The sequence below is a fragment of the Tenrec ecaudatus genome, chromosome 12, assembly GCF_050624435.1.
Source record: "Tenrec ecaudatus isolate mTenEca1 chromosome 12, mTenEca1.hap1, whole genome shotgun sequence".
Taxonomy (NCBI): Eukaryota; Metazoa; Chordata; class Mammalia; order Afrosoricida; family Tenrecidae; genus Tenrec; species Tenrec ecaudatus.
The window spans coordinates 50,179,812-50,207,715 of NC_134541.1; the positions used below are offsets into that span (position 1 = coordinate 50,179,812).

A 27,904-nucleotide genomic window follows, 5' to 3' on the forward strand; every position below is an offset into this window, starting at 1 on the left:
TGAATGACCTGGATAACCTAAAAGTCAATAAGATTGTTGCCTACTGGCCTCTCTCTCCTCTATCAAGTGCTAGGAGAGGCCACACAATTGAAGTTCCCAGTTGAAGCCTAGGTTCAGATGGGCAATGGTTGTTTGCTGCCAGCAGCCCCACTGTACAGCTGAGCTCCCTGTCCCACCCACTCCTGCTGATTCCTGGGTGTGGTCCTTCAGATCACGTGTGCTTTAGCCTTACCTAAGTGCCAGAGTGTCCAGAGCAGCCTAAACTTCCCTCTCAGAAGAACCCCCATGGGAAGGCCCTCCAGAGCGGCTCTCCTCTCGCCTTGTCGCTAGTTCAGTCCAAGGCCAACCTGACATCCTGCCCTTTCCTTCTGAGAGAGAATAGAGTTTGGGATTTCTAGCCTCTTTTACCAACTACTAGCCTCTGCTTTGGGATTATCACATCTGCTCCTGGGCACTGTGATGCTGACATCCAGAAATAGGTCCGCATTTCTCCAGACTCTATCTACCCATCAAGGGGTGCCTGGCCCAGCACCACCTACATCCTAAGTGCTGGAGAGAAATATGTGTTTGCTTCCTTTGTTCCAAAAGGAAATTGCTGACTCAGAAATGAAAAAATGTTAGCTCAAGGTACAGCGTATGCCACTTAAACTATCCAGATGGGGGTTGAACTGGTTTTCCATATAACAAATGCGTAGTGTAGGACAGGAAGAGATGGACTACCGAAAGAGGAGGAGAGGAACAGGAAGGCAGGGAGCAGGAAAGGGGGAGGCAAGGGAAGGCGTAGGGAAATGCTCTCATCTTTCAAACACTTCCTTAGAGCCAGGAGGGGAGCAACCCCCAAACAGGATTCTTTTGATCTTCCAGTGTGGAAATGAAGTGCTGGGAGTAAGGGGCAGGCACTGAAGGACTCCTGGTGGACTTGACCACCATGTGCTCCTCAGGCAGCAGCTCACACACCGAGGTGAAGTCCCTCTCGGGACTGGTGCCTTCTTGAGGGTTCTAAGCCCTTCTTGGTGCCCTTGCAGCAAGGGCAGCACCATGGGAAAACTTCCCCAAACTGTGCCCTCTTTTGAACTCGCACCTTACACCTCTGGGGGCAGGCCTCCAAAGTAAGGAGATCCATGTGGCCGAAGGTCACCACACTTGGCCATCAAGCACCAGCAAAGAATCCCTGACACTACTGTCCATCTTGCCAGAGGCCTTTGTACATCAACGAGCATTTCTCCCCCATTGAATGCTGTACATCCAGCAAGGCTTCAAGCAAGGCAAACTATCCTGCAGGGACTCCAGAGGCATAAAAAGGGACAAGAGAGTTGATTTACCTATTTTTATTTGAAGAATCCACCATGCTGACTCAAGGCATCTTCCTGTTGGCCTGCGTTCTTTTATCTTCCTATATTGTTTGCTTATTTGTTCTATCCTGTGCTCAAAACATGCCTCTTCTGAGCCATCTCCTAATACAAAATCATCAAAATCCCCAACAACTTGAAGTCAAACATCACACAACCACCCCTGAACAGGTCAACACTCTCCCATTTTGTTTTATTGGTTTTTTTTTAAGTTAAGTTTCACAGGAACATTTCATTTCTTAAAATAACTTCTGTAAACTCTTTCAGAATAATGAAGTTCATGTTCCTTGCTTGAGTAACATTTCGAGTGGAAATACTTTTATTTCAAAATACCATAAAATGATGGCATCCCTTCAGAACACCTCTGCTTCCATGTCTGCATGGTGATCATGGCTGTCAGCGTGTGGAAAAGAAATGTCCATGCGCTCACCCGTGGGAAGCCAGATGCAACGGTGCTCACCAGGAGCTTGATGTCACTATTGTAACTGATAGCGCCAGAGTGGGCGCCCCAGTGCGGTCCCAAAAGACATAGAGAGAAAATAAAAAGACGCAGAGAGGTGGGAGACCCACAAAACTGGAAAACCATGTAAACTAGGCTGTGTTGACACCTTTCCTTCCCTTACTTCTCCTTCTCATTCAGGTCGGCGTCCCTCTGCAATGTGGACGTCAGTTTGTTCTGCAAAATAGCTGCCAACTTTTTGGACGTCTTTTTGAGAAGTATGCTGCCCGGATGGACACTGGTCACGTGCAGGTACAGGTCCTCTTGCGTGGGACTTGTGTAACCACAGTCTTCGCAGACGTAAAGCTTGTCCCGGCGCTGCTTGTAGGCATACTGCTGCTGCACCCCGTGGATCTTCTTCAGGTGGGACTCGAGGGAGCAGCGCTGAGTGAAAGCTTTGTTGCAAATGTCACATTTGTAGGGGCGGATGCCTGCAAGGACGAAGGAAGACACGTCACTGGCTGACCAACAGCGAGCGAAGCCAGAGTCTCCAACTATGGAGTCAGTAAAACTTATGGCCCAGTATCTGTGATAACGAGGAAATGACTAAAACGAGGCACAAATCATCTATAAAGGAGCATAACAGTCACATGAGCAAATCATACAAAAATGGTTATGAACACAATTTTTAAAGGGTAATGGATTTTGAAGGAAGACTTTTAAAATTTGAATAAATCATTTTACTGGGGCTCTTACAGCTTTTACCACAATCCATCCATCCATCCATTGTGTCAAGCACATTTGTACATACGTTGCCATCATCCTTTTCAAAGCATTTTCTTTTTACTTGAGCCCTTGGTATCAGCTCATTTTTCCTTCCCTCCCACCCTCATGAACCCTTGATAAATGATAAATTATTATTATCTTCATATCTTACACCATCTGTTGTCTCCTTTCACCCATGTTTCTGTTGTTCGTCACCGGGGGATAGGGCAGGGGACTATACTTCAATCATTGTAATCAGTTCCCTCTTTCTCCCCCTTCCCCACCCCATCCCCACCTTTCCCCTACCTTCATGGTATCACTACTCCCATTATTGGTCCTGAGGGGTTTATCTGACCTGGATTCCATGTGTCAAGAGCTGATATTTGTACCAGTGTACATGCTCTGGTCTAGCTGGATTTGTAAGGTAGAATTAGGGTCATAATAGTATGGGGGAGGAACTAGAGGACTGTTGTGTTTCATTGGTGCAATATTGCACCCCTGCAGCTTGTCCCTTCCTTGTGACCCTTCTGTGAGGGGATGTCCAACTGTCTACAGATGGACTTTGGGTTTCCACTCCGCCCCACCTTGTTTGCATTGATATGATTAATTGTTTGAGGTCTTCTGATGCCTAATACTGTCAACACCTCAGGATCACACAGGCTGGTGTGCTTCTTCCATGTGGGTTTTGTTGCTTCCCAGATAGATGGCTGCTTGTTTATCTTCAAGCCTTTAAGACCCCAGGACATATATCTTCTAATAGCCAGGCACCATCAGCTTTCTTCACCACATTAGCTTATGTACCCATTTTGTCTTCAGTAAACATGCCGAGAAGGTGGGCATCACAGAATGCCAGGTTATTAGAACAAAGTGTTTAGGGAGTGCTTGATTAGAGACACAATGTCCATCTGCTACCTTAATACTTAACCTATAAATATATGTACATTAATCTATATCCCTATCATTGTATAGTAATATATTTACATATGTATATGCTTGTATTTATACCTCTATAAATGTTCTTTGCCTCCTAGTTCTTTCCTCTATTTCCTTTTACTTTCCTCTGATCCCACTATCATGTTTGACATTCATTCGGCTCTCAGCAATTCCTCGTGGCTACATTGCACTTGATCAAACCCCATCTAACATTCTGCACCCTGGGAGGAAGACTTTTATCCTCCCACACTTATGCCTTAGTGTTTTAATGTGAAGGAGCCTGGGTGCTAAAGTAGATTATGTGTTGGGTTGCTGGCTACAAGGTCAGCAACTGGAAGCCACTCGTCAGTCTGTGAGAGAAAGACGAGGCTTTCTAATTCTGTAACCATTTACAGCCTCGGAAACCCGGTAGGGGCATTAGGAGTCAGACCTGACTCTCTGGCAGTGAGTTTGCTTTAATCTTAGAGTGAGCAAATTCAAGTTCGTTTTGATGTTAGGGAAACGGACACTGATATGAAGACCACAGTGAAAGTAGTTTATTTGATGATCTCAGCACACACCTGGAAGGGAATTCAGAAGCATGAAAAGGAACACAGATAACTTGGTGTTATCAAGCTGGTAACCACAGTGGGTAACTGGAGCTCAGTCCTGCTGGGGAACTATGGGACACAGTATAGCGCATACACCTCTGAATTGTCCCAGGCCTCAGAACTGTCTGTCCACCAGGTCCATCACTTATTGTTTGAGTGTTGATCCTGAGTGGCACTGAGTCCCCCTCCCTGGGACATCTGGCCTTGCACAGAGGAGGCTCCTTAGACAGAGTTGTAGGTTGGAAAGGAGACTCAATGGCATAATGGGCTATGTCACAGGGTCAGCAGTTTGACTCCACCAGCTGTTCCTTGGGAGGAAGATGAGATTTCTACTCCCATAAATAATTACAGTCTCAGAAACCCACAGGGACAGTTCTACCCTGCCCTGTGGGGACACCGTGAGTATCTACCCTGATAGAGAGAAACCCAGAAATGGTAAGTGTGCTGTCATGGGTGGGATACTGACAGCATCAGTCACAACTATGAATACATTTCTAAACAAAATCTTGGGCTAGCTTTGGAATATGGCTAATATTAGTGAAAGAGTCTCTGGGTGGTACAAATGGTTAACATGATTAGCTGCTAACTAGAACATGAGAGGTTCAAGTCCACCCACCACTACTTCCCTCAACTTGGTTATTGAAAATCCTATGGAGCACAGGCTTCTCGGATACACATGGGTCAGCATGTGTTGGCGTCAAGTTGATAAGCATTGGTTTCGTCCCCGTGAGGCTTCCCTCTAGATGGATTGTGCTTAGGTACAGTACACAGCAGAGAGCTCAGCCTATCAAAGCACAAGTGCTTTTTCCTTCTGGCATTAGACTGTCACAACTCTGTGGGGGTAGAAGCGCAGATACAGAAATATTATTGCAAACTACAGGGGGGTGATTAATTCAGTGAACAATCTTTTATAAATTAGCTGGAACCTTTAGAATTGCCTAGTAGCTTATTAATATTTTATATCTTTCTCCTAAGACTCATTGGGTCTGGGTTGTAATCTGGAATCTGTTTTAACAAACACCCCTATCCTGATATTTGAACTGGTTTTATGGAGGCATCAAGTAAGGCTAGTGCTCGTGTGGAGTCATGTGGGATCAGGTGAGTTTGTGGCAGTGCGGAGACCACTGTCCACCTTTAACTCAGTCTCTTCCACTGGCCCAGGCTATCCCTTCAGCAGGCGTTTGGCTAGGGTCTGACAAAGAGAAGATTGGGCTTCCTGACTGAAAGAAAGGCAGTCAACTTGAAGTCTCCCAGGACAGGTTTTAAGGAGATTCCAGCTTTGCACTTTAACAGATCTTATTGAGCATTTGCTATGGACAGCCTACTGTACTAAACATTGCAGGGAAATAAGCAGATTTCAGAAACAATCATAGTGAGGTCTATTTCGAAAGGCGGGGACAGTGCAGCACAGCAGAGAAACCCCAGAGACAGGGAACTTCCTGCAGGGGGAATGTGGAGTTTGAGGAGCCACCAGACCACCTTAAAATTGAGGAGATACAAGAACCCCCAAATCCCTATACAGATTCCTGGGTACTAGGTCTGGGGCTGGGATGAGGAAGATGTATTCTCATTTTTAACATTAAAAAATGTTTAAATATGAAAGTATAAAATGGAACACAAAAGAATATTTAGGTGGAAAAGAAAATATCCCTTTTCCGTCCATGCACCTCCCATGCCTAGATCCACTGTGAAGTCTTTTGTGCACTAATCAAGATTTCTGCGTGCACACACATGCACATGTGTCTGTGTAAATAGATAGATGATTGCTATAGAGATAGACAGTTAGAGATACGTAAATATATATGGTTACTCTGGGTGAGACATGAGCAGTAGGAGAATCTAACTGGCGGCCCAGCATGAGGATTTGTGTTTGAGCTGAAACACATACAGCATGAGTTTTAATGAAAGCAACACCAAGCTCTGGAGAGAGTCCTGGAATGTGCATGTGCGTGTGTAGGGAGGTGGGGACGGGAGGTTGGTAATGTTTTCCACTGTGTCCCTTTCTGTGCTAGTTGAAATTGCAGACCACATATCAGTATTAATAATAATATTTTAATATTAACAGCAACTATTGGGGCAGTTACTTTTCCCTTTGTAGCATTCCAGGGCTGGTATTAGAGTGGGCATATGCCTCAGACATGAAATTTAAGGTGGCACCAAAACCTCAGCTGTCAAGATAAACAATATTTTAATGCACTGTAGTAGAAATAAAAATGAATGCAAAATATCCAGGATGAACAAAATATAACCATTTGAAATTAATTAACACAGGAGATTTGATTTAGGGGATTTTAAAATGTGGATGTCATCATTCAGAAAAGGATCTATAGACAGTAATTTACATAATCTCATATTCAGTAACTTTAGGGGAACAGTAAATATTTTAAAATCTGGGTGTATGTGTGACAATGACAACTAGCTTGCTACTTGAATGGGTTTATTCGAGTTGGATAAGCCAATGCAACTGAACAAAAATTTCAACAGTTTCTGTATTTTGACCTGACCAGACCGCCAAGACAGGATCTCCGGACTCCTCTGGAGCACGTCCACCCGGATCCCACTTTGAAAACACCCTCAGTAGCCAACTTGGAGGCACACCCTCTCGAGATCCCAGGATTTCCAAGCATTTTTTTAAAACACCAAAATATTATCGTGCACAAAAAATTTGCCAGAAACTGCCAAAGAAAGGATTTCCTTTCATCCTAGCCCACACTTGCTTGGGCAGGAGTTGCATTAATGGCTTATAGGGAACCGATGAGGGCTGGCAAGGCCACTGCCACCTTGCCTTCATGGAAAAGTTCAACTTTCAAAGAAAAAAGGAAGTAAGAAGAAATTTAAAATTATAGATAGAGAGATAAATATAGCTATGTATACATGCAAATATATAAATAGATATAAACACAGGTATACTGTGTATATATACACACATATATACAACAAGGAAGCAGTTGGATTTTGATCCTCTACTCAAATCTTTTCTTTTTTTTAAGTCATTTTATTGGGGCTCATACAGCTCTTATCACAATCCATCCATCTCTCCATTGTGTCATGCATATTTATACATTTGTTGCCATCATGATTTTTAAAACATTTGCCCTTGGTATCAGCTCCTCATTTTTACCCTCCCTCCCTCACAAATCCTTGATAATTTGTAAATTGTTATTATTTTTTCACGTGTTACACTGACCGATGTTTCTGTTGTCCCTCCCCCAGGGAGGTGATTATATGTAGATCATTGTGATCGGTTCCCCTTTGCACCCCCACTTTCGGCTTACCCTCCTACTCAAATCTTACCTCAGTATAAGAATAGTTTGTTCTAATAATTGTTTTATACTCACCTTCCCAACATGATAGCTGGAAACAAAAAGGGTGCATAAGCAAATGTGGTGAAGAAAGCATATGGTGCCTGGGGATATAGTGTCTGGGGTCTTAAAGATTTGAAGTTAAACAAGCGGCCATCTAGCAGAGAAGCAACAAAGCCTACATGGAAGAAGCACACAGCCTGTGTGGTTATGGGGTTTCAGTGGGAATAGATGTCAGAAATTCAAAAAACAAGCAATATTGATGTGGAGAAGAGTGGACAAAGTGGAGAACCAAAGCCCACCTGTAAGATAATTGGACAGTCCCTCACAGAAGGGCCACACAAAAGGACCTCACGAAAGGGATGTTAAGTACAGGGGGCAGTATAGCACTATCCTGTAGTCCTCTAATATTTCTTCCCCTCACTATTATGTTTCTTGTATTACCTCATTAATCTTGTTAAACATGTGACCCTTAAGAAGCAGTAACAGAAGTAATGATTTCCTGAGGGTACAGGAAGGGGGGAGAGGGAAGAGGGCAAGGATAGAAATTATGACTGTATAATCCCACCCAAGAGGATTGAATAACAGAATAGTAGGGGAATGGATACATCGGATTGTGTAAGACACAGAAATATATATCAGGGTGCAGTATAGCACTGATGAAACACACAATATTCCTCTGGTTCCTTGAGGCTTTCACACACCCACTGTCATGAGCCCAGTCCTGCCTTTTACTTCATGCTAGACTGGAGCATGTACACCGATACAGATAAGAGCTCATGACACATAGAATTCAGGTCAGATAAACCCCTCAGGAACAGAAAGGGGAGTTGTGATACCAGGAGGGTAGGGAGAAGGTGGGGGCAGAAGGGGGAAAGTGGGAACCAGTCACAATAGTTGACACATAACCACCACCCCCTGAAAGAACAACAACAGAAACCATGGGGGAAGGGAGACAGTGGTCAGTGTAAGATATGAAAGTAATAATAATTTATAATGTATCAAGGGGTCACAAGGGTGGGAGGGAGGAGAGAGGGAAAAAAAGAGGAGCTGATACCAAGGACTCAAATAGAAAGTAAATTGTGATAGGTGGTTTATTGTGCAAACCTGACCAATAGGAACATGTGGGATTAATAAGGTCGCAGTTTGATTGGAGGGCAAAGAGATAAATGGCTCGGCAAGCCTCACCTGTTTCTCTCTTGCTCCCTGGTGATCAGAATAGCATGAGGTTGCCTGCTTAGCTAGTTCTCTGCTTTGACTTGAGAACTACACTACATGTGGGACACCCAACCTGTGGATCATGTCGCTAGAGCTTGAGGTTCCTTCAAGAACTGCTTCGCCAGGTTGCTGGTGTACACATTGCTTGAGCTTGGGACTGTCGGATCCTGTCATCTGGCTGACTGTTGGTGACCCTTCCTGCTATTTGCTGCCTGCGGCCAGACTGCCTGCATTGTACTATGAGAGACTCAGCTGTCTGCTCCCTTGACCTTGGACCCAGAAGCCCTTCTGAGTTGAAGGACTTCCAGTATATTAACTCTTCCACCAAAGTGAGTTGAACTGAGCCCTCTGTACTGCTATATGGACTAATAGGCTGTTATATTCCTTTAGGCTGTATGTATTTATCCATATATAGGTATATATATATATATATATAAAACCATAAATATCCTGGGTTTGTTTCTCTAGAGAACCCTGTCTAAAACATAAATGTTTAGAAAACGATGGCAACATATGTTCAAATATGTTTCACACAATTAATGTATAGATTTTTATAAGAGCTGTAAGAGCTCCTGACAAAATTATTTTAAAAATCAAAGAGCTCCCTTAAAAAAGAAAGAAAGGTTCATTTTTTCCCACACTTTTCCTGATTTAAATCCTGACGTACAGAGATAGATTTTATGGTTTTAGCAATCTATGATCAGACATTGCTACCACTGGACCTGGTAGTTCAACTTTTTATTTTTTATTCAACAACCTGAACGTCTTTCAATGGTCCTTGACAGACACAGCCTGGTTATCCTTCCATCCATCCTTTCAGATAAGGGAATGAACCCAACTCCAGGTTGGACTCAGCTGTTGTTTCCTCAGTAGGTGTGGAATGAAGTCTGCAGTGAGTGGTGGAGAGTAGACAAAGTGGCCAGTCATGTCCCCTCTTTTCTCTCAATCTTCCCTGTGTTGTGAGACATTTCCCAAGTGGCTGCCTGTCAAGGTAAGTGCCAATCAAAGCTAATACCAGAGGAGCTACTTCAGCATCAAACTTCTCCGCTGAAAAAGTTTACAAAGCCTAAACCACCCAAAATTTCCAGTTTATTTCATGAAAGCAAAAGCTATGATAATTGAACACACAACAAAGTGGAAGGAGGTTCTGAAAGTGCAGTGCAGCTTGTCTTATTCTGATTCATACATAGAGATGGCAGGGGACTAGTGGGCACAGGACTGGTCCAAGCAAACTCTATACACACAACCTAAGAGATTAGGGAAAGGAACCTAACTAGAAGTTATGTACTTACTATTCTCACTCGGGATAAACACTTAATATAATGAACTTTAAAGTTCTGGTGAATATCTTTAAACATATATTTCTCATGGTTTAAAATTCTTTTAATAGATAATAAGATACTTTAGGCTTTCTCTTCCTTTGGCACAGAGAGCTTTTTACTCTCGGACAATGTGAGAAGAGATATGGAATGAACAGAGTCAACAACCAGGCAAGAGGAATTCCGAGAGGCAAGTCTAGGGTCTAAGTGAGATACAGGGACAGACCCCTCAAATCGAGTCAGCTCTAATTTGCCTCATCCTTCTGCTTGAAGCCAAGTTTCTCGTCCCCAAAAATAGACTTTGGGAAACCAAAGCAGATTCTTTTAAAATATATAGTTATATAAAACAAAATTGCCCCCTTCCCCGAGAAGAATTTGTTTCAAAGGACAACATTGATTCTGCAGCTCCGGGAGAAGGATATATCTGATCAGAGCACACAGGAGCAGATGAAGGGGCAGGAGGAGAGAGTGGAACACAGCCTGGCCCACCAGGCCATGAGGATGATGTTCCTGAGTAGAGCAGCCAGTCCACAGAGAGAACAACATGGCTGGCCCCACTATGAGACATGATGCCCCTCAGTGACTAAGGGCGATACAGGGGACAGCACCGGAGACACAGTGTGGGAATTGCACCTGACCTGATCCCACCACACCGAGGCAAAGCACTGGGGAAGTGCAGCGGAACAGCAAGGGAATGGAGTGGCAAGGTCCCCAGGGAATCCTGAAAGTGGATTTTGGGGCCAGGGCGTGGTGCCCCAACAGACAGGACTGGAAAACACTCCTAAGGGCCAACAAACGATCCTTGAACTAACTACAAGCTTTTCTTTCGTGAAGTGTTTTGTTTTGTTCTCTGTTAGTGGTTTGTTTTTGTTGTTTTGTTGTCTGGTTATATACTGTTGCTTTGTTTTCCTCTCTTGTTTTCGTGCATGTTAGTGTCTCCACAGGTCTGTCTGAATAGGACAGGCTGGATGAACTATATGGAGGAAAAACAATGGGACCGACAGTTCCAGGGGGACTTGGGGTGGGGGGAAGTAGGGGGGTAAGGAAGTGGTGTCAACAAACACAGGGACAAGGGAACAACATGGGACCCAAAATGGTAGTGAGGGGGGAGTGGCAGGCCTGGTGGGGAACGATCAAGGGTAAGAGTGCGTAGAGAAGAGGTATAGCTGTAGCCCAGGTGGGGACGGAGCATGGTGGTAGGGCAGGAGGAAAGTCAAGGGAGATGGAGGAAAGAGCTAGGAGTCAAGAGGCATTTATGGAGGTCTAGACAAAGACATGTACATGGAAATATATATATGAGGATGGGGAAATAGATCTATGTGTCTATATTTATAGGTTTAGTATTAAGGTGGCAGAAGGACCTTGGGCCTCGACTCAAGCACTCCCTCAATGCATGAATACTTTCTTTAATTAAATTGGCACTCTACGATGCTCATCCTCCCAACACAACTGCTGAAGCCAAATCGGGTGAACAAGTAAATGTGGTGAAGAAAGTTGATGGTTCCCGGCTATCAAAAGAGATAGTGTCTGGGGTCTTAAAGGCTTGAAGGTGAACAAGCGGCCATCTAGCTCAGAAGCAATAAAGCCCACAGGGAAGAAGCACACCAGCCTGTGCGATCACGGGGTGCCAAAGGGACCAGGTATAAGGCATCATGCCAAAAAAAAAATAATATGTGTATATATGTGTGTGTGTGTGTGTGTGTGTGTATGCCATAGTGAATGAAGGGGGAAGTGTAGAGTGGAGACCCATTTGTCGGCCACTGGAGATACCCTCATAGAGGGGTTTAGGAGAGGAGATGGGTCAATTAGGGTGCGAGGTAGTACCGATGAAGAACACAGCTTTCCCCCAGATCCTGGATGCTTCCTCCCACCAACTATCATGATCTGAATTCTACCTTGCAGGGCTGGATAGGGCAGAGGTTGTACACTGGTGCATATGGGAGCTGGAGGCACAGGGAATCCAGGGTGGATGATACCTTCAGGACCACGGGTGTGAAGGGCGATGTTGGGAGAGTGGAGGGTGAGTGGGTTGGAAAGGGGGAACTGATTACAGGGATCCACATGTGACCTCCTCCCTGGGAGATGGATGGCAGAGAAGGGGGGGGAGGGAGACTCCGGATAGGGCAAGATATGACAAAATAACAATCTATAAATTATCAAGGGCTCATGAGGGAGGGGGGAGCTGGGAGGGAGGGGGAAAAAAGAGGACCTGATGCAAAGGGCTTAAGTGGAGAGCAAATGCTTTGAGAATGATTAGGGCAAAGAATGTATGGATGTGCTTTATACAATTGATGTATGTATATGTATGGATTGTGATAAGAGTTGTATGAGCCCCTAATAAAATGTAAAAAAACAACAACAACAAAAACAAAATTGCTTCTAGAACGATTCCCTCTTAGAAAGTGAAAGATGGGAGTAAACACTCAAATGATATTTTCTGAATTTACTTTTTTTTAAAAGTGTATTCAAATATTTATTATTATTATGTTTAAGTATTTTAGAGTATCTGGAAATATTTTTGGAAGTATTTTAAGAAAATGCTTTATGCATAGAAACATACACACCAAATAAAAGCAAACTCTCTGCTATTGAGTTGATGTTGACTCACTGTGACCCTACAGGACAGAGTTGAATTTACTTTTTAAACTTAAAAATATTCTTGGAGACTTTTCCATGTTGATGCTCATAGAGCAATGGCATTCCTTTCTAAATACAGAATGTCAGGCTTAATGTGAGGTACCATTCTTTGAAAAATTAATTATACATCTAAAGTGATATCAGTGGTAGAATTCCTGTTCCATGCAAAAGACCAGGCTTTGATTCTCAGACATTGGACTTCATATACAACCACTATCCATTGTCATTGGAGGGTTACATGTCGGTAACCTGGTAAACAGGTCTCAGCAGAGCTTCAAGACTAATGCCTACTGACAGCCTCAGGAATATGATGGCCAGATAATAAGAAGGGGAACATCTCAGAAACTACTAGAGATTCCACGAGGAGGGATATCCTGCACTTACTGGTAGTGAGAAATTTTAACTTAAAAGCTAATTTGAACCAAGTTTCTTAAAGTGGAGAGCAGCAGTGCTTGTGGACAGACTCCTCTTTACTGCTTATCAGCAGCATGAGCTGCTTCTATGAGTCCACTCCTCCTCCTGAGTACAGCCAATTTTTCCTAACCCTGAGGCAACCCAGTCAGTTAAACTTCTTACCTTGCTGGCCTCCAGGAGCCTTGGTGGTAGCAGAAGGAGTGTACAGATTGGTGCAGAATTGATCAGTATTCGAGCTTCACTCTTTGCCACGCACCCCTTTTCCTGCTATGTTCTCCATTTCTACCCCCACCCATGGGGCCCCCACCCCACACACAATAACAAAACCAAAGGAGGAGGAATCCACACACAGAGTGGTTTTATTTTTCACTTTACTTTACGTTCTTCCAAATTATCCCTGAGATATCAAGGAGAAATAAAGATAGTTCCAGACAAGGAAAAGCTCAAAGAATTAATAAAGAGACTAGAATTACAACTAATATTAACTGAAACACTATATACCGAAAATCAAGAACAACAGCAGGTGAATCTGAGAGCACAAAACAGGACAACACTACCAACAGCACTCAAAATAATACAGAAATACAAGACCACAGAGAAAAGGAAAAGAAACCAAACACAGAGATAAATGCCAGTGATAAGCCTGCATATATCAATAATGACACTGAGTGTCAATGGACTAAAAGCACCAATCAAAAGACAGAGAGTAGTAGTCTGAATTAGAAAATAATGCCCTTCTATATGCTACCCACAAGATACATATCTTAATCTCAAAAGACAAAACTACATACCAAAGGATTGGTTGTGAAAAAAAAAATCTACCAATTCATGGCAACCAAAAAAAAAAAAAGCAGAAGTGGCAACATTAATCTCTGATAAAATAGACTTTAAGGCAAATAACATAATGAGAGACTAGAATGGACATTATATAATGATTAAAGAAACACTACACCAGGAAACTATAACCTGAATAAACATACAAATACAATGAAAGACCTATGAAATACATCAATCAAATGCTCAGAATTGAAAACAGAAATAAACAGATTGGCAAAAATAGTAGCAGACTTCCAAAGAACAAAAATTCATATCATTGTGAATGAGGGGGAGTGCAGATTGGGCACCCAAAACCCATCTGTAGGCAACTGGACATCCCCTTACAAAAGGGTCGTGGGGAGGAGATGAAACAGTCAGGGTGCAGAGTAGCAACGATGAAACATACAAATTTCCTCTAGTTCTTAAATGCTTCCTCCCCTCCCCCGCCCAATTATCATGATCCCAAATCTACCTTACAAATCCGGCTAGACCAGAGGATGTACACTGCTACAGATAGGAACTGAAAACACAGGAAATCCAGGACAGAAGGACCCCTCAGGACCAGTGGTGAGAGTGGTGACACCGGGAGGGTGGAAGAAAGGTGGGGTACAAAGGGGGAACAGATTACAAGGATCTACAGATCCTTGCTGTGGACAGACAACAGAAAAAGTGGGTGAAGGGAGACATTGGACAGTGTAAAACATGACAAAATAATAATGATCTATAAATTATCAAGGGTTCATGAGGGAGGGGGTGGCAGAGAAGGAGGGGTAAAAATGAGCTGATACCAAGGGCTCAAGTAGAAAGAAAATGTTTTGAGAATGATGATGGCAACAAATGTACAAATGTGTTTGACACAATGGATGGATGGGTGGATTGTGTTAAAGAGTTGTACGAGCCCCCAATAAAATGATTTTTTTTAAATAGGAGACTTCAACAAGCCTCTCTCGAGGAAAGATAGATCATCAGAAAGAAACTCAATGAAGAAACTGAAGAGCTAAACAACACAATCAAGCAGCTTGACCTCTTAAACATACACAGAGCACTCTCCCCAGCAACAACGCAACAACGCTACAACTATGCCTAGTACTGTTCCCAATCAGACTCTATTGACCCACTTTCTAGTCAGTCCTTGGTGAACCAAGGCAAGTACTATAGACTAGTGAGATTTTACATCCTGTTTTGTTGAGGCACATACCATTCTTCTTAGACCAGAAGGACTAGATGGAAACCCCACTAAGTGAACAGGGCTCTACCGCAAACTCACCTGTAGCCCTTGGACATAAAGCCAAAACTTCAAAGTGAGAAGAAGCAGATGGCTACTATACTAAGGGGATAGAACTGGGGGTTGTCAGACTTTGCCTTGGATCTCTTGCCTTGGTGTCTAATAGATAGTGACACAGGACTACCATATACTTAATATTTTAATGCCCTCCTTGCTTTATTAAGGTATGTATTAATTGGTAGGCCTGGTTTTAGCACTGTCAATGAATATTATTGAAAGTATTACCTTAATGCCAAGTCCCAATGTTTGTATAAATAGTGTCCAGTCACTTAAGATTTTAATCTGTACAAACCAGGTTATATTTGTATAATCTTATTTTCTTTTTAAAAATCATTTTATTGGGGGCTCGTACAACTCTTATTACAATCCATCCATCCATCCATTGTGTTACGTCTGTTGCCATCATTTGTATGTTTGTTGCCATCATCATTCTCAAAACATTTTCTTTCTACTTGAGCCCTTGGTATCAGCTCCTCATTTTTACCCTCCCTCTCTGCTCTCCCTCCCTAATGAACCCTTGATAATTTATAAGTTATTATTATTTTATCATATCTTACACTGTCCGATGTCTCCCTTCACCCACCTTCCGTTGTCCATCTCTCAGACAGGAGGTTATATGTAGATCATTATAATCGGTCCCCTTTCTACCCCACTTCCCTCCACCCTCCCAGTATCGCCACTCTCACCACTGGTCTTGAAGGGGTCATCTGTCCTGGATTCCCTGTGTTTCCAGTTCCTATCTGTACCAGTGTACATCCTCTGGTCTAGTCAAATTTGTAAGGTAGACTTGGGATCATGATAATTGGGTGGGGGAGGGGAGGAAGCATTTAAGAACTAGAGGAAATTTGTATGTTTCATGGTTGCTACCCTACACCCTGACTGTCTCATCTCCTCCCCATGACCCTTTTGTAAGGGGATGTCCAGTTACCTACAGATGGGTCTTGGGTCCCCAGTCTGCATTCTCCTTCATTCACAATGAGTTTATTTTTTGTTCTTTGATGCCTGATACCTGATCCTTTCAACATTTTATGATCACATAGGCTGGTGTGCTTCATCCATGTGGGCTTTGTTGCTTCTGAGCTAGATGGCCACTTGTTTACCTTCAAGCCTTTAAGACCTCAGACACTATATCTTTTGATACCCGGGCACCATCAGCTTTCTTCACCATATTTGCTATGCACCCATTTGTCTTCAGTGATCGTATCAGGAAGGTGAGCACACAATGATATGATTTTTTGTTCTTTGATGCCTGATAACTGATCACTTTGGAACCTCGTGATCACACGGGCTGGTGTGCTTCTTCCATGTGGGATTTGTTGCTTCTAAGTTAGATGGCCACTTATTTACCTTCAAGTCTTTAAGGCCTTAGATGCTATATCTTTTTTTATTAATAAATCCTTTTATTGGGGCTCATACAACTCTTATCACAATCCATGCATACATCAATTGAGCAAAGCACCCTTAACATTCGTTGCCCTCATCATTCTCAAAATTCGCCTTCCACTTGGGTTCCTGGAATCAGCTCGGTTTCCTTCCTCCCCCCACCCCCACTATATCTTTTGATAGCCAGGCACCATGAACTTTCTTCACTACATTTGCTTATGCACCTGCGTTGTCTTCAGCAATCACATTGGGAAGGTGAGCATCATAGAATGCCGTTTTTTTGTTTTGTTTTTTAGAATGCCTGTTTAATAGAAAAAAGTACTCTTGCATTGAGGGAGTACTTGAGTGGAAGCCCAATGTCCATCTGCTACCTTAATACTAAACCTATAAATATATGTACATAGATGTATTTCCCCATCCTCATAAATATATTTACTTATGCACATGCCTTTATTTACACCTCTATAAATGCCCTTTGCCCCCTAGTTCTTTTCTCTATTTCCCTTTACTTTCCTCTTGTCCCACTATCATGCTCAGCCTTCATTTGGGTTATGGTAATTCCTCTTGGTTACATTACCCTTGACCAAGCCTATAATCTTATTTTCTTAACTGTGCTTTAAATTCTGTACTATTGGCTAAATCAATGACATAATCAATCCCCAGGGAGATGATTGATAATGTTCTCTAACATAATATGACAATAATGTCTCTAAGGTGAACCAGAGGCATATATAGGAACCATGAACATATGAATGGATATTGGGCTTGCAGTTAATTATGGCCCAAATCTAAGAACAATTAGTTCTTATGGCATTGGCCCTGCTTGATACTCACTTTCACGAAGTGATCATTGAAGATTTGAGTGCTATAGTAAAATGTGGTGAAGAAACTTGATGGTGCACAGCTATCAGAAAGAGTAGCATCTAGGGCCTTAGGAGCTTGTCTTAAACAACCAGCCATCTAAGTGAGGCATCAAATAAGTCCATATAGAAAAAGCACACCAGCCTGTGTGATCCAAGGATGGGAAATAATATAACCCTAATTTAAAGGAAGAATCATATCAGAGCTTCAATTGTGACCACCTGGTTTGCAGATAGCTATGGATAAAAGTATCAGTCCAAAGCCATTTGCATGATCCACACATAGATTCAGCCTCTGGTGAATCTCCTCTGACCCTAGTGGAGGGATATAAAGAGCCTCGCTATCAGATAGAGAGTGTTATAGAGGTGATTACAGTAGATATAGTCAAGTTAAAATGTAACATCTATTTCGTCCCTCTTGACTCATTTAAAGTTATATCATTTTTTTCTTTTAATCATTTTATTAGGGGCTCATACAACTCTTATCACAATCCATGCATATATCGATTGTGTAAAGCACATTTGTACATTCATTGCCCTCATCATTCTCAAAACATTTGCTCTCCACTTAAGCCCCTGGCATTAACTCCTCATTTTTCCCCTCTCTCCCAGATCCCCCCTCCCTCATGAACCCTTGATAATTTATAAATTATTATTTTGTCATATCTTGCCCTGTCTAACATCTCCCTTCACCCACTTTTCTGTTTTCCCGGTCCGACATCTCCCTTCACCCCTCTTCTGTTGTCCATCCCCCAGGGAGGAGGTCACATGTAGATCCTTGTAATTGGTTTCCCCTTCCCACCCACCCTCCTTCTACCCTCCCAGTATCGCCACTCACACCACTGGTCCTGAAGGGATCATCCGCCCTGGATTCCCTGTGTTTCCAGTTCCTATCTGTACCAGTGTACATCCTCTGGTCTAGCCAGAATTGCAAGGTAGAATTGGGAGCATGATAGTGGGGTTGGGGGGGAGGTGGGGAGCATTTAGAAACTAGAGGAAAGTTGTATTTTTCATCGTTGCTACATTGCACCCTGACTGGCTCTTCTCCTCTCCGAGACCCTTCTGTAGCCTACAAATGGGCTTTGGTCTCTACTCTGCACTCCCCACCTCATTCACTATGATAAGATTTTTTGTTCTGATGATGCCTTCAGTGATCATATCATGGAGGTGAGCACACAATGATATGATTTTTTTGTTCTTTGATGCCTGATAACTGATCTCTTCAACACCTCGTGATCACACAGGCTGGTGTGATTCTTCCATGTGGGCTTTGTTGCTTCTGAGCTAGATGGTCACTTGTTTACCTTCAAGCCTTTAAGACCACAGACACTATATCTTTTGATAACCAGGCACCATCAGCTTTCTTCACCACATTTTCCTTATTCACCCGCTTTGACTTCAGTGGTTATGTCGGGAAGGTGAGCATCATAGAATGCCAATTTAATAGAAGAAAGTATTCTTGCATTGAGGGAGTACTTGAGTGGAGGCCAAATCAATGTTTTTCAGTAAAGGGAAATACACATGGATTAAGCCTCCTGTGAATTCCGTTTAACCACAGATCAGGGATATAAACAGCCTTGCTATCATCAGAGTGCACTGGAAAGTGGAGTATGGCAGCAGTAATTACAGGTTAACACCGTATCATTTGACTACCCTTTGGACCTATTTTAAAGTTGTTTTAGATTTTAATATTTTCTGTTTTCTTTTTTAAATTAAGGTTTCCCCCCTCTATTTTATAGTTATATATCTGTTGTTATTTCTTTGTTTTTGTATGTTTTTCAGGATATGAAATTTAGGATAGGTGAATCTATAGAGACAGTAACTGGTTTGATGTTAGTTTGATTAGTTGGTTTGATTAGTTGTTAAATCCAGCTGGGTTGGCCACTAATGTCCTTCCCAGTGATCTTTTCAGAAATACTACACTACTACATACCCATTGACTTGATTTTCTAGCTGGAAAGGAACAAGAAGCGTTGGCAAGAGAAATAACCACTCCCTCACCTGTGTGCGTACGGATGTGTCTCTTCAGGTCAAAGGTGTCGTTGAAGCCCTTGCCACAGAAGGTGCACAGGTGCCGTTTCACCTGGTTGTGGCACTTGAGGTGCCGGTTGAGCATGCGCTGAAGGCGGAAACACTTTCCACAAAGGTCACAGCTGTGAACCACTGAGTCATCACATGAGCCTGTTGTAAACTGAGAGAAAAAGAGAGAAACTGTGAGCGAGCCAGCACCTTCTGAAAATGAGCCCTTACCACTCAAGATATCCTGCGGCTCACTCCAGGAGACCACATCCCTGTGCCTCTGGGGTGGCCAGACTAGAGTTTCTAAAAATGACAAGGAGCTTGTGGCTTTGAGAAAGGTGAAATAAAAATGGACAGTTCCTTTCGATCACCATTCTTCCTTATTCCTCATGAAAGACTGCTGATTTTTAGTTGAGTACATTACTTGGAGCTAAATAACAATTTTTCTAATCTTATAGCAATGAATGGCCATGTGACCCTACCTCTAAGGAGCAGTCCACAACTGCTTGTCAGTTTGTCACATTGTGATAGCTTGCCATGTTGCTATGATGCTGGAAGCTATGGCACTGGTATTTTAAACATCAGTATGGTTACCCATGATAGAGAAGTTGCAGTGGAGCTTCCAGAGTAAGAGAGGGTAGGAAGAAAGGTCTGGCAACCCACCTCCAAATATTAGCCAGCGAAAATCCTATGGATTACAACAGATTATTGTGCAAACCATGCTAGAATGATGAGTCTCCTAGGCTGGAAAATACTCAAAATATACATTGGCCACACAATGGGTTCAGACATAATAATCATCATGAACATTGTACGGGGCCAGGCAATGCTTCATTCTATAATAAATCAAGAATTGGAGCCAACTCAATGACAACTAACAAAATTACCAAATGAGGCGGAGGGGTGGGGTGGGGATAAGCTCCATGCCTTCCTTCTTCCTTCCTTTCTTCTAGCTAGCAAGACCCCTAACAGACATCTTGACCATGAGGTGAAACCAGTGTTGAGGAAAAATTAATTAAAAAAAAAAAAGGAGTTTAGGACCCTGATGACTTCATGAAACCACGTCAAAACAAATTCCATCCATCAAGAGATTGTGACCACTCCCTCTTCCCCTTGTGCTTGTGACTGCTTGAACCAAAACAAAGCAGCAATGGCTTGTTATTCCCAGGTTGAAACCTTGCAGTTTCCACTTCCTCCTCTTGGAAGCCAGCTACCAAGTAAGAAGTCCAAGGAGCCCAAGCGAGCCAAGTAGAAGGAGGAACACTGAAAGGCCTCACTTGACCTTCCACCCTAGCCCTGTGTTGCCACCAGCTGGGAGAGTTGTTGTGGTTGGGTGCTGTCAAGTCAGCTCAGACACATAGCAATGATGGGTGTAAAAGGACGAAACACTCCCGGTTCTGCTCCCAGCCAATGCCACCAAGATCAGAACCGTGGCCTAGCTGAGCCACATCTCAATTCCTTATCCGCAAACTCATGAACAAAGGACACGGTTGTCCTTTGGGGAACGGCCTTGGTCAGGAACACAGGTTCATTACCAGCAGAGCCACAACCAAACCCCAATCTCTAGACTCTGAGCCCAGTGATCTCTCAACTACATTTTCTGCTGCCAAGGAAGAAAACTGAAACCAACTATGCGATGAATATAACACCATAGCTGAAACGCTTGAAGGATTTCTAGTTACAAATCAGATCCTTCAAAAGGAAATTGATCTAATTCCTTGGTCAAAATTCTATTCATACTCTTTCCTGCTTCTCCTTTGCCTTCCACTCAGGGTACCTCGCGCTCGCGCTCGCGCTCGCTCTCGTCCCATGTTCAGTTAACTGTGAAACCGGAAACTTCTTCTATCCTTTATAAAAACCCACTTGGATCACACACATACACAAAAAATTCTATTCATATAAAAGGCCTAAAAATTATTTTCATAAAAGCATCACTAGCTGAGACAACTATAAATAATTATACCTATTATGAACTAAGTATCTCCAATAAAAGTAATAATATATTGTTCTTTTAAAGCAGTTCCCAACATTGTGATGTACTCTTTGGATGTTGGTTATACATACTTAGCAATAAAGCTGGTAAATTATTGTGATCTTAAATTAGGAATAAAAACTCTAAGTCCACTCCAATAAATATTAAGCATAATTTACTTATTATTTACTAACGGAAAGCTTATAATTTGAACACAGACTATTTATAGACAAACAGAAACATACTTCTCATTTTCAAGTTCAGATTTCAGATCTTTGACCTGTTCTGAATAATGTTGTTTACTTGTCACAATGGTCTTTAATTGTATTTTCAAATCATGTACTTCTTTCTGCAAAATAAACGTGTATTGAAAGTTATACATGTATAACCAAAATAAAAAACATCACTAGCAAAAACAGTTGGTGCTGTTGTGGAACTGTCTCCCAGGCTGCAATTCCTTTCTCCACAGTGGTCCTGATCCTCCTCTAGGACCCAGGTTCATTACTCTTTGTACCTCCAGACACAGCCTCATCCGTGACAGAAGTCCCTGGGTGTATAAATGGTTAGCATTGTCACCGGCTAACTAAAAGGTTGGAGGTTCAAAAGCACCTAGAGGCACCTCAGAAGAAAGGCTTGCTGATCTTTGTTGTTGTTTTTTAATTCCTTGAAAACCCCGTGGATCAGAGTTCCACTCTGCCACTAATGGGTTGCTATGAGCTGGAATTGACTCAGCAGCTACTAGTTACTAAGTGCCAGGCCCTCTGTGCACAGCTGCAGGTAGTATGGCACCCAGGGATGGCTTGTCCCCAAGATTCTGCCACAGTCTACCGGAGGAGCAGACATGTTCATGGGCCACAGACCTCCAAGAACTCCAGTCTGCAATAGTCACCTGAAGGGCTAGCTACCCTAAACATGAAATGCTAAGAAAAACATTTTCAGAGAAAGTGAATTCCTCAGTCAGATAAGGGAGGGAGGGGAAATGGCCAGTGATAAAGGGGGAAGTGTGCTGGTTTTGTCTTCGGAACTGAGCCTGAGGGAAGACAGAGAAAGGAGGAAGTGAATGAGAAAAGCAGGCCTGGTGATGAGAGAAACAAATCCAGTGAAACTCATTTATGTGTAAAAAAGAGCGTTATATCAAGAAGTAGTTACATATCGAGAAAACACCCCAGCCCAGTCCAACTCAAGTCCCTAAGTCTGATCCTATCCATAAGTCGCTCTTCAGACTCATGGAGCCACAGGCAATGATGCAGAATGCAGGAACATCACGGGATGGTGGGTGCAAAGTCCTCTGGATCCAACAGCGATGGATACTTCTCCAGGGCTCAGGCAGCAACCAGGATCGGCCAGCAGGAAGGTGAAGGCAGAGAGAGGGGAGGTTCCCAGGGCCCGCCTTATGAGAATGCCACGCCCACAAGGAGTCTCCATCAGGCTGTGACCGATTGACAGGCTAACCTCCACCCCTACACTTGTCTTCAACTTGACTTGAAATTATGAAACTGCCACAGGGTCTCTCTTGGTGACCCTAATAATCGATTAAAAGGGTGAGAAATTGCTGGATGGAAGTAAAGGAGGATAGCCCCAGGGGTTGAGTATGACAACCTCTGGCTGACTCACATCCTGAAGTTGTAGCATTTCCCCAACTAGCTCCCCTACAGTGACATGGCAGCCGCACAGCCCCAGGAGAACTCCGCTCTACTCAGGGCTCTTCCTGCCACAGCGCACTCACAGTGTCCTCTGTCTGGAAGTCCCCTTTGTGGATCAACTCCTTCCTTGAAGGATAGGCAAAGACCAAATATGGCCATTGTCTTGGCAAACCGAGTATTCGGAGCTTCCCAAGGACAAAGGACAGTGAGAGGTTGTTGCTTGATCCCTAGAAGTCTCTGGCTCAAGAAAACCTCATGCACATTGGGATCTATAGCATTTTCACTGGCTGATTTGTTTAGATTGTCAGACCTTCCTTTCTGATTCATCTTAGTCTAGTGGTGGTGGTGGTGGGCTTACAAGTCCCCTCTAAAAATAATATTCATTTATATCACTTTTCAGATAATAACTAAGTAAACCATGTGGCTATATTTGGAGCCTCTAGCTGCCCAAGGAGAAGGAACATCCAATTCCACTCATTACCATGACTTGTTTTCACTCGTACCTCACTCCCCTGGTTCTGTAATGTGTTAGGCCAGATTGTCTAGAGAAACAAATCCAGGGACACTCACATATGTACAGGAAAGAGCCTTATATCAAGCAGTAATTTTAGGTCAAGAAGCATTCCAGCCCAGTCCAACTCAAGACTGTAAGTCGGATCCAAGCCAGGCTGATAATTCAGAAAGGGGCGGCCAGATGCAGGGCGGTCCTAAGCTGGTGGGTGCAGAGTCACATGCACCCAAGGTTGCTGGAAGCATGGCAGGGCGCCGACAGCCCTCAGGGTCCTGCAGCCCACGTGGAGCCGCCCCTGGCGGCAGAGTCCGGCAAACAGGAAGGCAAAGGAGAGAGAGAGAGAGAGAGAGAGAGAGAGAGAGAGAGAGAGAGAGAGAGAGAGAGAGAGAGAGAGAGAGAGAGAGAGAGAGAGAGAGAGAGAGAGAGAGAGAGAGATTGATTCCCTGTTTTTCATGCCCCCAGGAGGCATCATCAGTTTGGACTCCATCCCTACACCGTCATAAAATTCAAGTCGAAACTGGCCACCAAACAGTTCGTTAGAGAAATGACTAAAGGAATCGCAATGGGATTTTCCCTCTGGATTGTATGTCCACTCATTGGACATATGTATTATTTGAACCACTCAGTTATAGGGATGGTGCTGGGCTGGGCCACATTTTATTCTGTTACACATGGGTCGCCTTGAGCTAGGGCCCTGGTCATCATTTCTACATAACAGGCTAGTTCCTAAGTGAGTGGGAGGCCACACATCTATACACAACATTCTACAAGTTAAAAATCGTGTTAACCAATCTTATCTAGATCAAACTGAGGCGAAAGCAGTCATCCTAGTTGCAGATTACAGTGGAGTAGAAAGACAAGAAATGCGGAAGGAAAAGAGAAAAGACGCCGATGGATCAAATGAAAAACCTAGAGCTGGCTAGTTGTGCGATGTAGAATGTCATTTATGAGCCTAACACGATAAAAGGGTAGCAGATGGTCTCTTCAGAAATATAATAAGAGACCACATAAGAACATGTTTTCCAGCATGCTTATTTCCAATCACTCGCCAACACTTAAAGACTGTGTGAGCTAGACAGGTTACTTACACTCTCTACATCTTAATTTCATCACCTGTAAAATGTAGATCATAATGTTTGCCTCAAAATTATCAAGGAATTCAATCAGAAAAGTTCAGTTCAATGGGACCTACAGCATAGTGGGACAGAGGAGGGCCAGCAAAAACAGAGGAAAGCCTTCAGTCACATCAGTTGACACAGTGGCTGTGTCAACCAGTATAACCATGGTGAAGGAGGGTACAGGACTAGACAATGTTTTGCTCTGTTGTGCATAGGGTTGCTATGAGTACAGACTGATGCAAAAGGACTTAATAATTACTACATTGAAAAAAAAACAAACTACCACTGAGTTGATTGCAACTGATAGCAATCCTATGACAGGGCAGATTTGCCCCTGTGAGTTTCTGAGACGGTAACTCTTTATGGGAGTAAAAAGCCCATCTTTCTCCCTCACAGTAATTAGTGGTTTTGAACTGATAACTTTGTGGTTAGCAGCCCAATGTGTAACCACTACACCACTCAGGCTCCTAGCAACACCTACATGGTAGTATACTAAATATGCCATGGGCTGCCAGAATGATGATCAAATCTGGGCTGGAAGAAGTCAGAATGCTCTTTAGAAGCAAAGGTGGCAAGCCCCTTTCTACATATTTTGGGCCTATCATCAGGAAGGACCAGTTCCTGGAGAAGGGCATCAGGCTTGGAAAAGTAAAGTGTCCGTGAAAAATATGAAGACTTGCAATGAGATAGATGGACACAGGTTCAAATGTAGCAACAATTATAAGATGACGTAGGTTAGAGCAGTGTTTCATTCTGTTGTCCGTGGGGGCTGCTAGGAGTCCAAATCGACCTGATGACACCTAAGAATAATACCTATCATACGATGAGGAAATTACATAATCTGGTGTCAACTTGAGACTATTAAAAGTGAAGGGGTGGGGTTTAGCCTATCAATCAGGTCACAGCTTGATGACCTCATTTGGAGGTGCTATGGAGATAAATAGCTGACTGGGGGCCAGATACTCACTCTCCCTGCTAGACATTCCTGTTGAACAAGCTATATGGAGCTAAGCTGATAGAACCAGAGCCCTGTAGCTGGAGGAGCCATGTGGAAACCCATTGGATGTACAAGGCTTTATACCCACTGGCCTGTGATCTTCCTGCATTCAGCGTCATTGCATGTGCTCCAGAAGGCTGAGGTGCTTGCTAGGTGACCAGCTGGATCTACTTGTTGAGTGGAAGTGGGAGAAATGCAGCAATAAAGAGATGGGTTGAGTTTGGCCACTGACACCTGTGGACTTGGTTTCCAGGAAAAAGAGGAGAATGATATGGTCCTAACCACTGAAAATTCCATTGGGCAAAGAGACACCTGATTGGTGGTGGAGCTCTTCTATCAGTAGGGCCAGAGCCAACTTGAAGTCCTTTGTTCATCCTAGCTTGATGCTTGGCTGGTGGCCAGAGCTGTTTCATGCCTAGGGCACATTTTAGAAAGAAAGAACATTCCAAAGGTTCTTCAAGAAAATTATTGAAAGATTTGGCAAAGTGGCAGAGGGCAAGATCAACATACAAAAATCATATGCTAACAATGTTGTTAGTTGCTGTTGTTAGGTGCGATGGAGTCAATTGAACCCATAGTGACCGCGTGCACAACAGAACGAAACCCTGCCTGGGCCTGCACCAGCCCCACAGTTGTTCCTCTGCCTGAGCCCATTGTTGCAGCCACTGTGTCCATCCATCTCCTTGAAGGCCTTCCTCTCTATCCCTGCCCCTCCACTTTACCAAGCACGATGTCCTTCTCCAGCGACTGGTTTCTCCTGAACTGTCCAAAGTCTGTAAGACAAAACCTTGCAATCCTTGCTTCTAAAGAAGTTATTCCAAGTCAGACCAGTTTGTCCCTTTAGCAGTCTGTGGTACTTTCAATGTTCTCCAGCAGCATAATTCAAATGAATGGATTCTTGGGTCTTACAGAACTATTTGCATGTGCGAGGTCACTTTTGCTGCGATTATATCCATGAATGTGGTGGTGCATACAGGGACAAAGTTATGAAAACTTTTTAGACATAAACCAACACATTGAGGGAATGAGTTGCTGGGCTTGAAGGATAAGTACCATAGTCTTGTGGACAACACGTTAATTGGCGAAACATCGTTCATAAGAAAGTGTTCTATATTCTAGTTCACTGAGTGGCGATTGGGGTCTTAAAAGCTTGTGAGCCACCATCTAAGATGCAGCCATTGATCCCATCTAGAGGAAGAAGGATGAAAATGAAAATAAACATGGAAATCATTAACTAGCCCACTATATCGCACAACATCAGACTCCACACCTGGAGACCAGAAGACTAGATGGTGCCTAGCTACCACTTCCAACTGCTTTGAAAAGGACCACAGTACAAGGTCTCTGGATGGAGTAGGAGGAAAATGTGGAACAGAACTTAAAATCATGCAAGAGACCAGTTTGATGGGTTGGATAGAAGCTGGTGGGACTCCTGAGACTATGGCCCTGAGGGATGGAACTGGATTCACACTGATGCTAGCATAATCAAATATTTAAGACCAAAAATGTTGCAGTTACTCAAGGAGGAAGTTCAGAGGGTTCAGAAAGGAGGAGAGATGGGAACAGGAATCACAGGGTGAAGGTGGGGTAAGCAACAGTACAGTGAGGGATTGCCACGCATGCATTGAGTCAGAGTGTGGATGCATTTTTTGGTACGAATTGTTCAATGTAAAATTGATGTTCTCCTCTGTAAAGATTTACCTAATTCACAATCGATATATGTAATGTTAAAATGTACATATATAGAAACAAAGGGCCCAAAGTGCCCCCAACTAATTGGTTATCACTTATTCTGATGTGCTGATTGTCTTAGAAAATAAATGGAATAATCAAGTCTTAATATACCGTTCTAAATGAGTTGTTCCACTGGGAGATCAAATAGTAGCTGAAGGGGATTGTCTCTATTTACATATGTCAGATAATAAAAGTAAAATTAGAAAACCACTATATTGCAAACTTTAATACCCAAAGTATTAAGAAACTAAGTCTTAAGAGAACACAATACAAAAAGAGAAATTACTATGCCTCTTGTCTGCCAGCCTGTCATACTCTGGTAGCTTCTGTGTTGCTGTGATGCTGGAGACTGTCACTGGTAATTCAAATATGGCCCAGCAGGGTTGTCCATGGTGGATAAGTTTCAGTGGCTCTTTCAGTGTAAAACAGACTAGGAAGGAGGTACTGGTTACCCCCTTCTAAAAAAGAAAAGGCTACTGAAATCCTCATGAGCAGTGGTGGACTATCTTGTGATATAATAATGGAAGATGAGCCTCTCAAGTTTTACAGCACTCAAAATATGCCTGTAGAAAAGTGCTCTCTCAAAATAGCGTCAATGAC

At 43.1% G+C, this 27,904-nt stretch overlaps 1 protein-coding gene and 1 non-coding gene across 2 annotated transcripts in view; one reads left to right on the forward strand and one right to left on the reverse strand.

Annotated features, from left to right (window-relative positions):
- Positions 1-1,894: 1,894 nt before the first annotated feature.
- The window catches only part of OVOL2 (ovo like zinc finger 2), a 39,831-nt gene continuing 13,821 nt past the window's right edge, over positions 1,895-27,904 (reverse strand). The window contains exons 3-4 of the mRNA XM_075527846.1: positions 19,312-19,501; positions 1,895-2,279 (exon numbers count right to left, since the gene is read on the reverse strand). Of these exons, the coding sequence (XP_075383961.1) occupies positions 1,969-2,279; positions 19,312-19,501 (501 nt within the window). The 3' untranslated portion in view covers positions 1,895-1,968. The remainder of the gene's footprint in view (positions 2,280-19,311; positions 19,502-27,904) is intronic.
- On the forward strand, positions 25,859-25,998 carry LOC142423691 (small nucleolar RNA SNORA48). Its single transcript, XR_012779294.1, has one exon. It is a non-coding gene; the product is annotated as a small nucleolar RNA SNORA48 (small nucleolar RNA).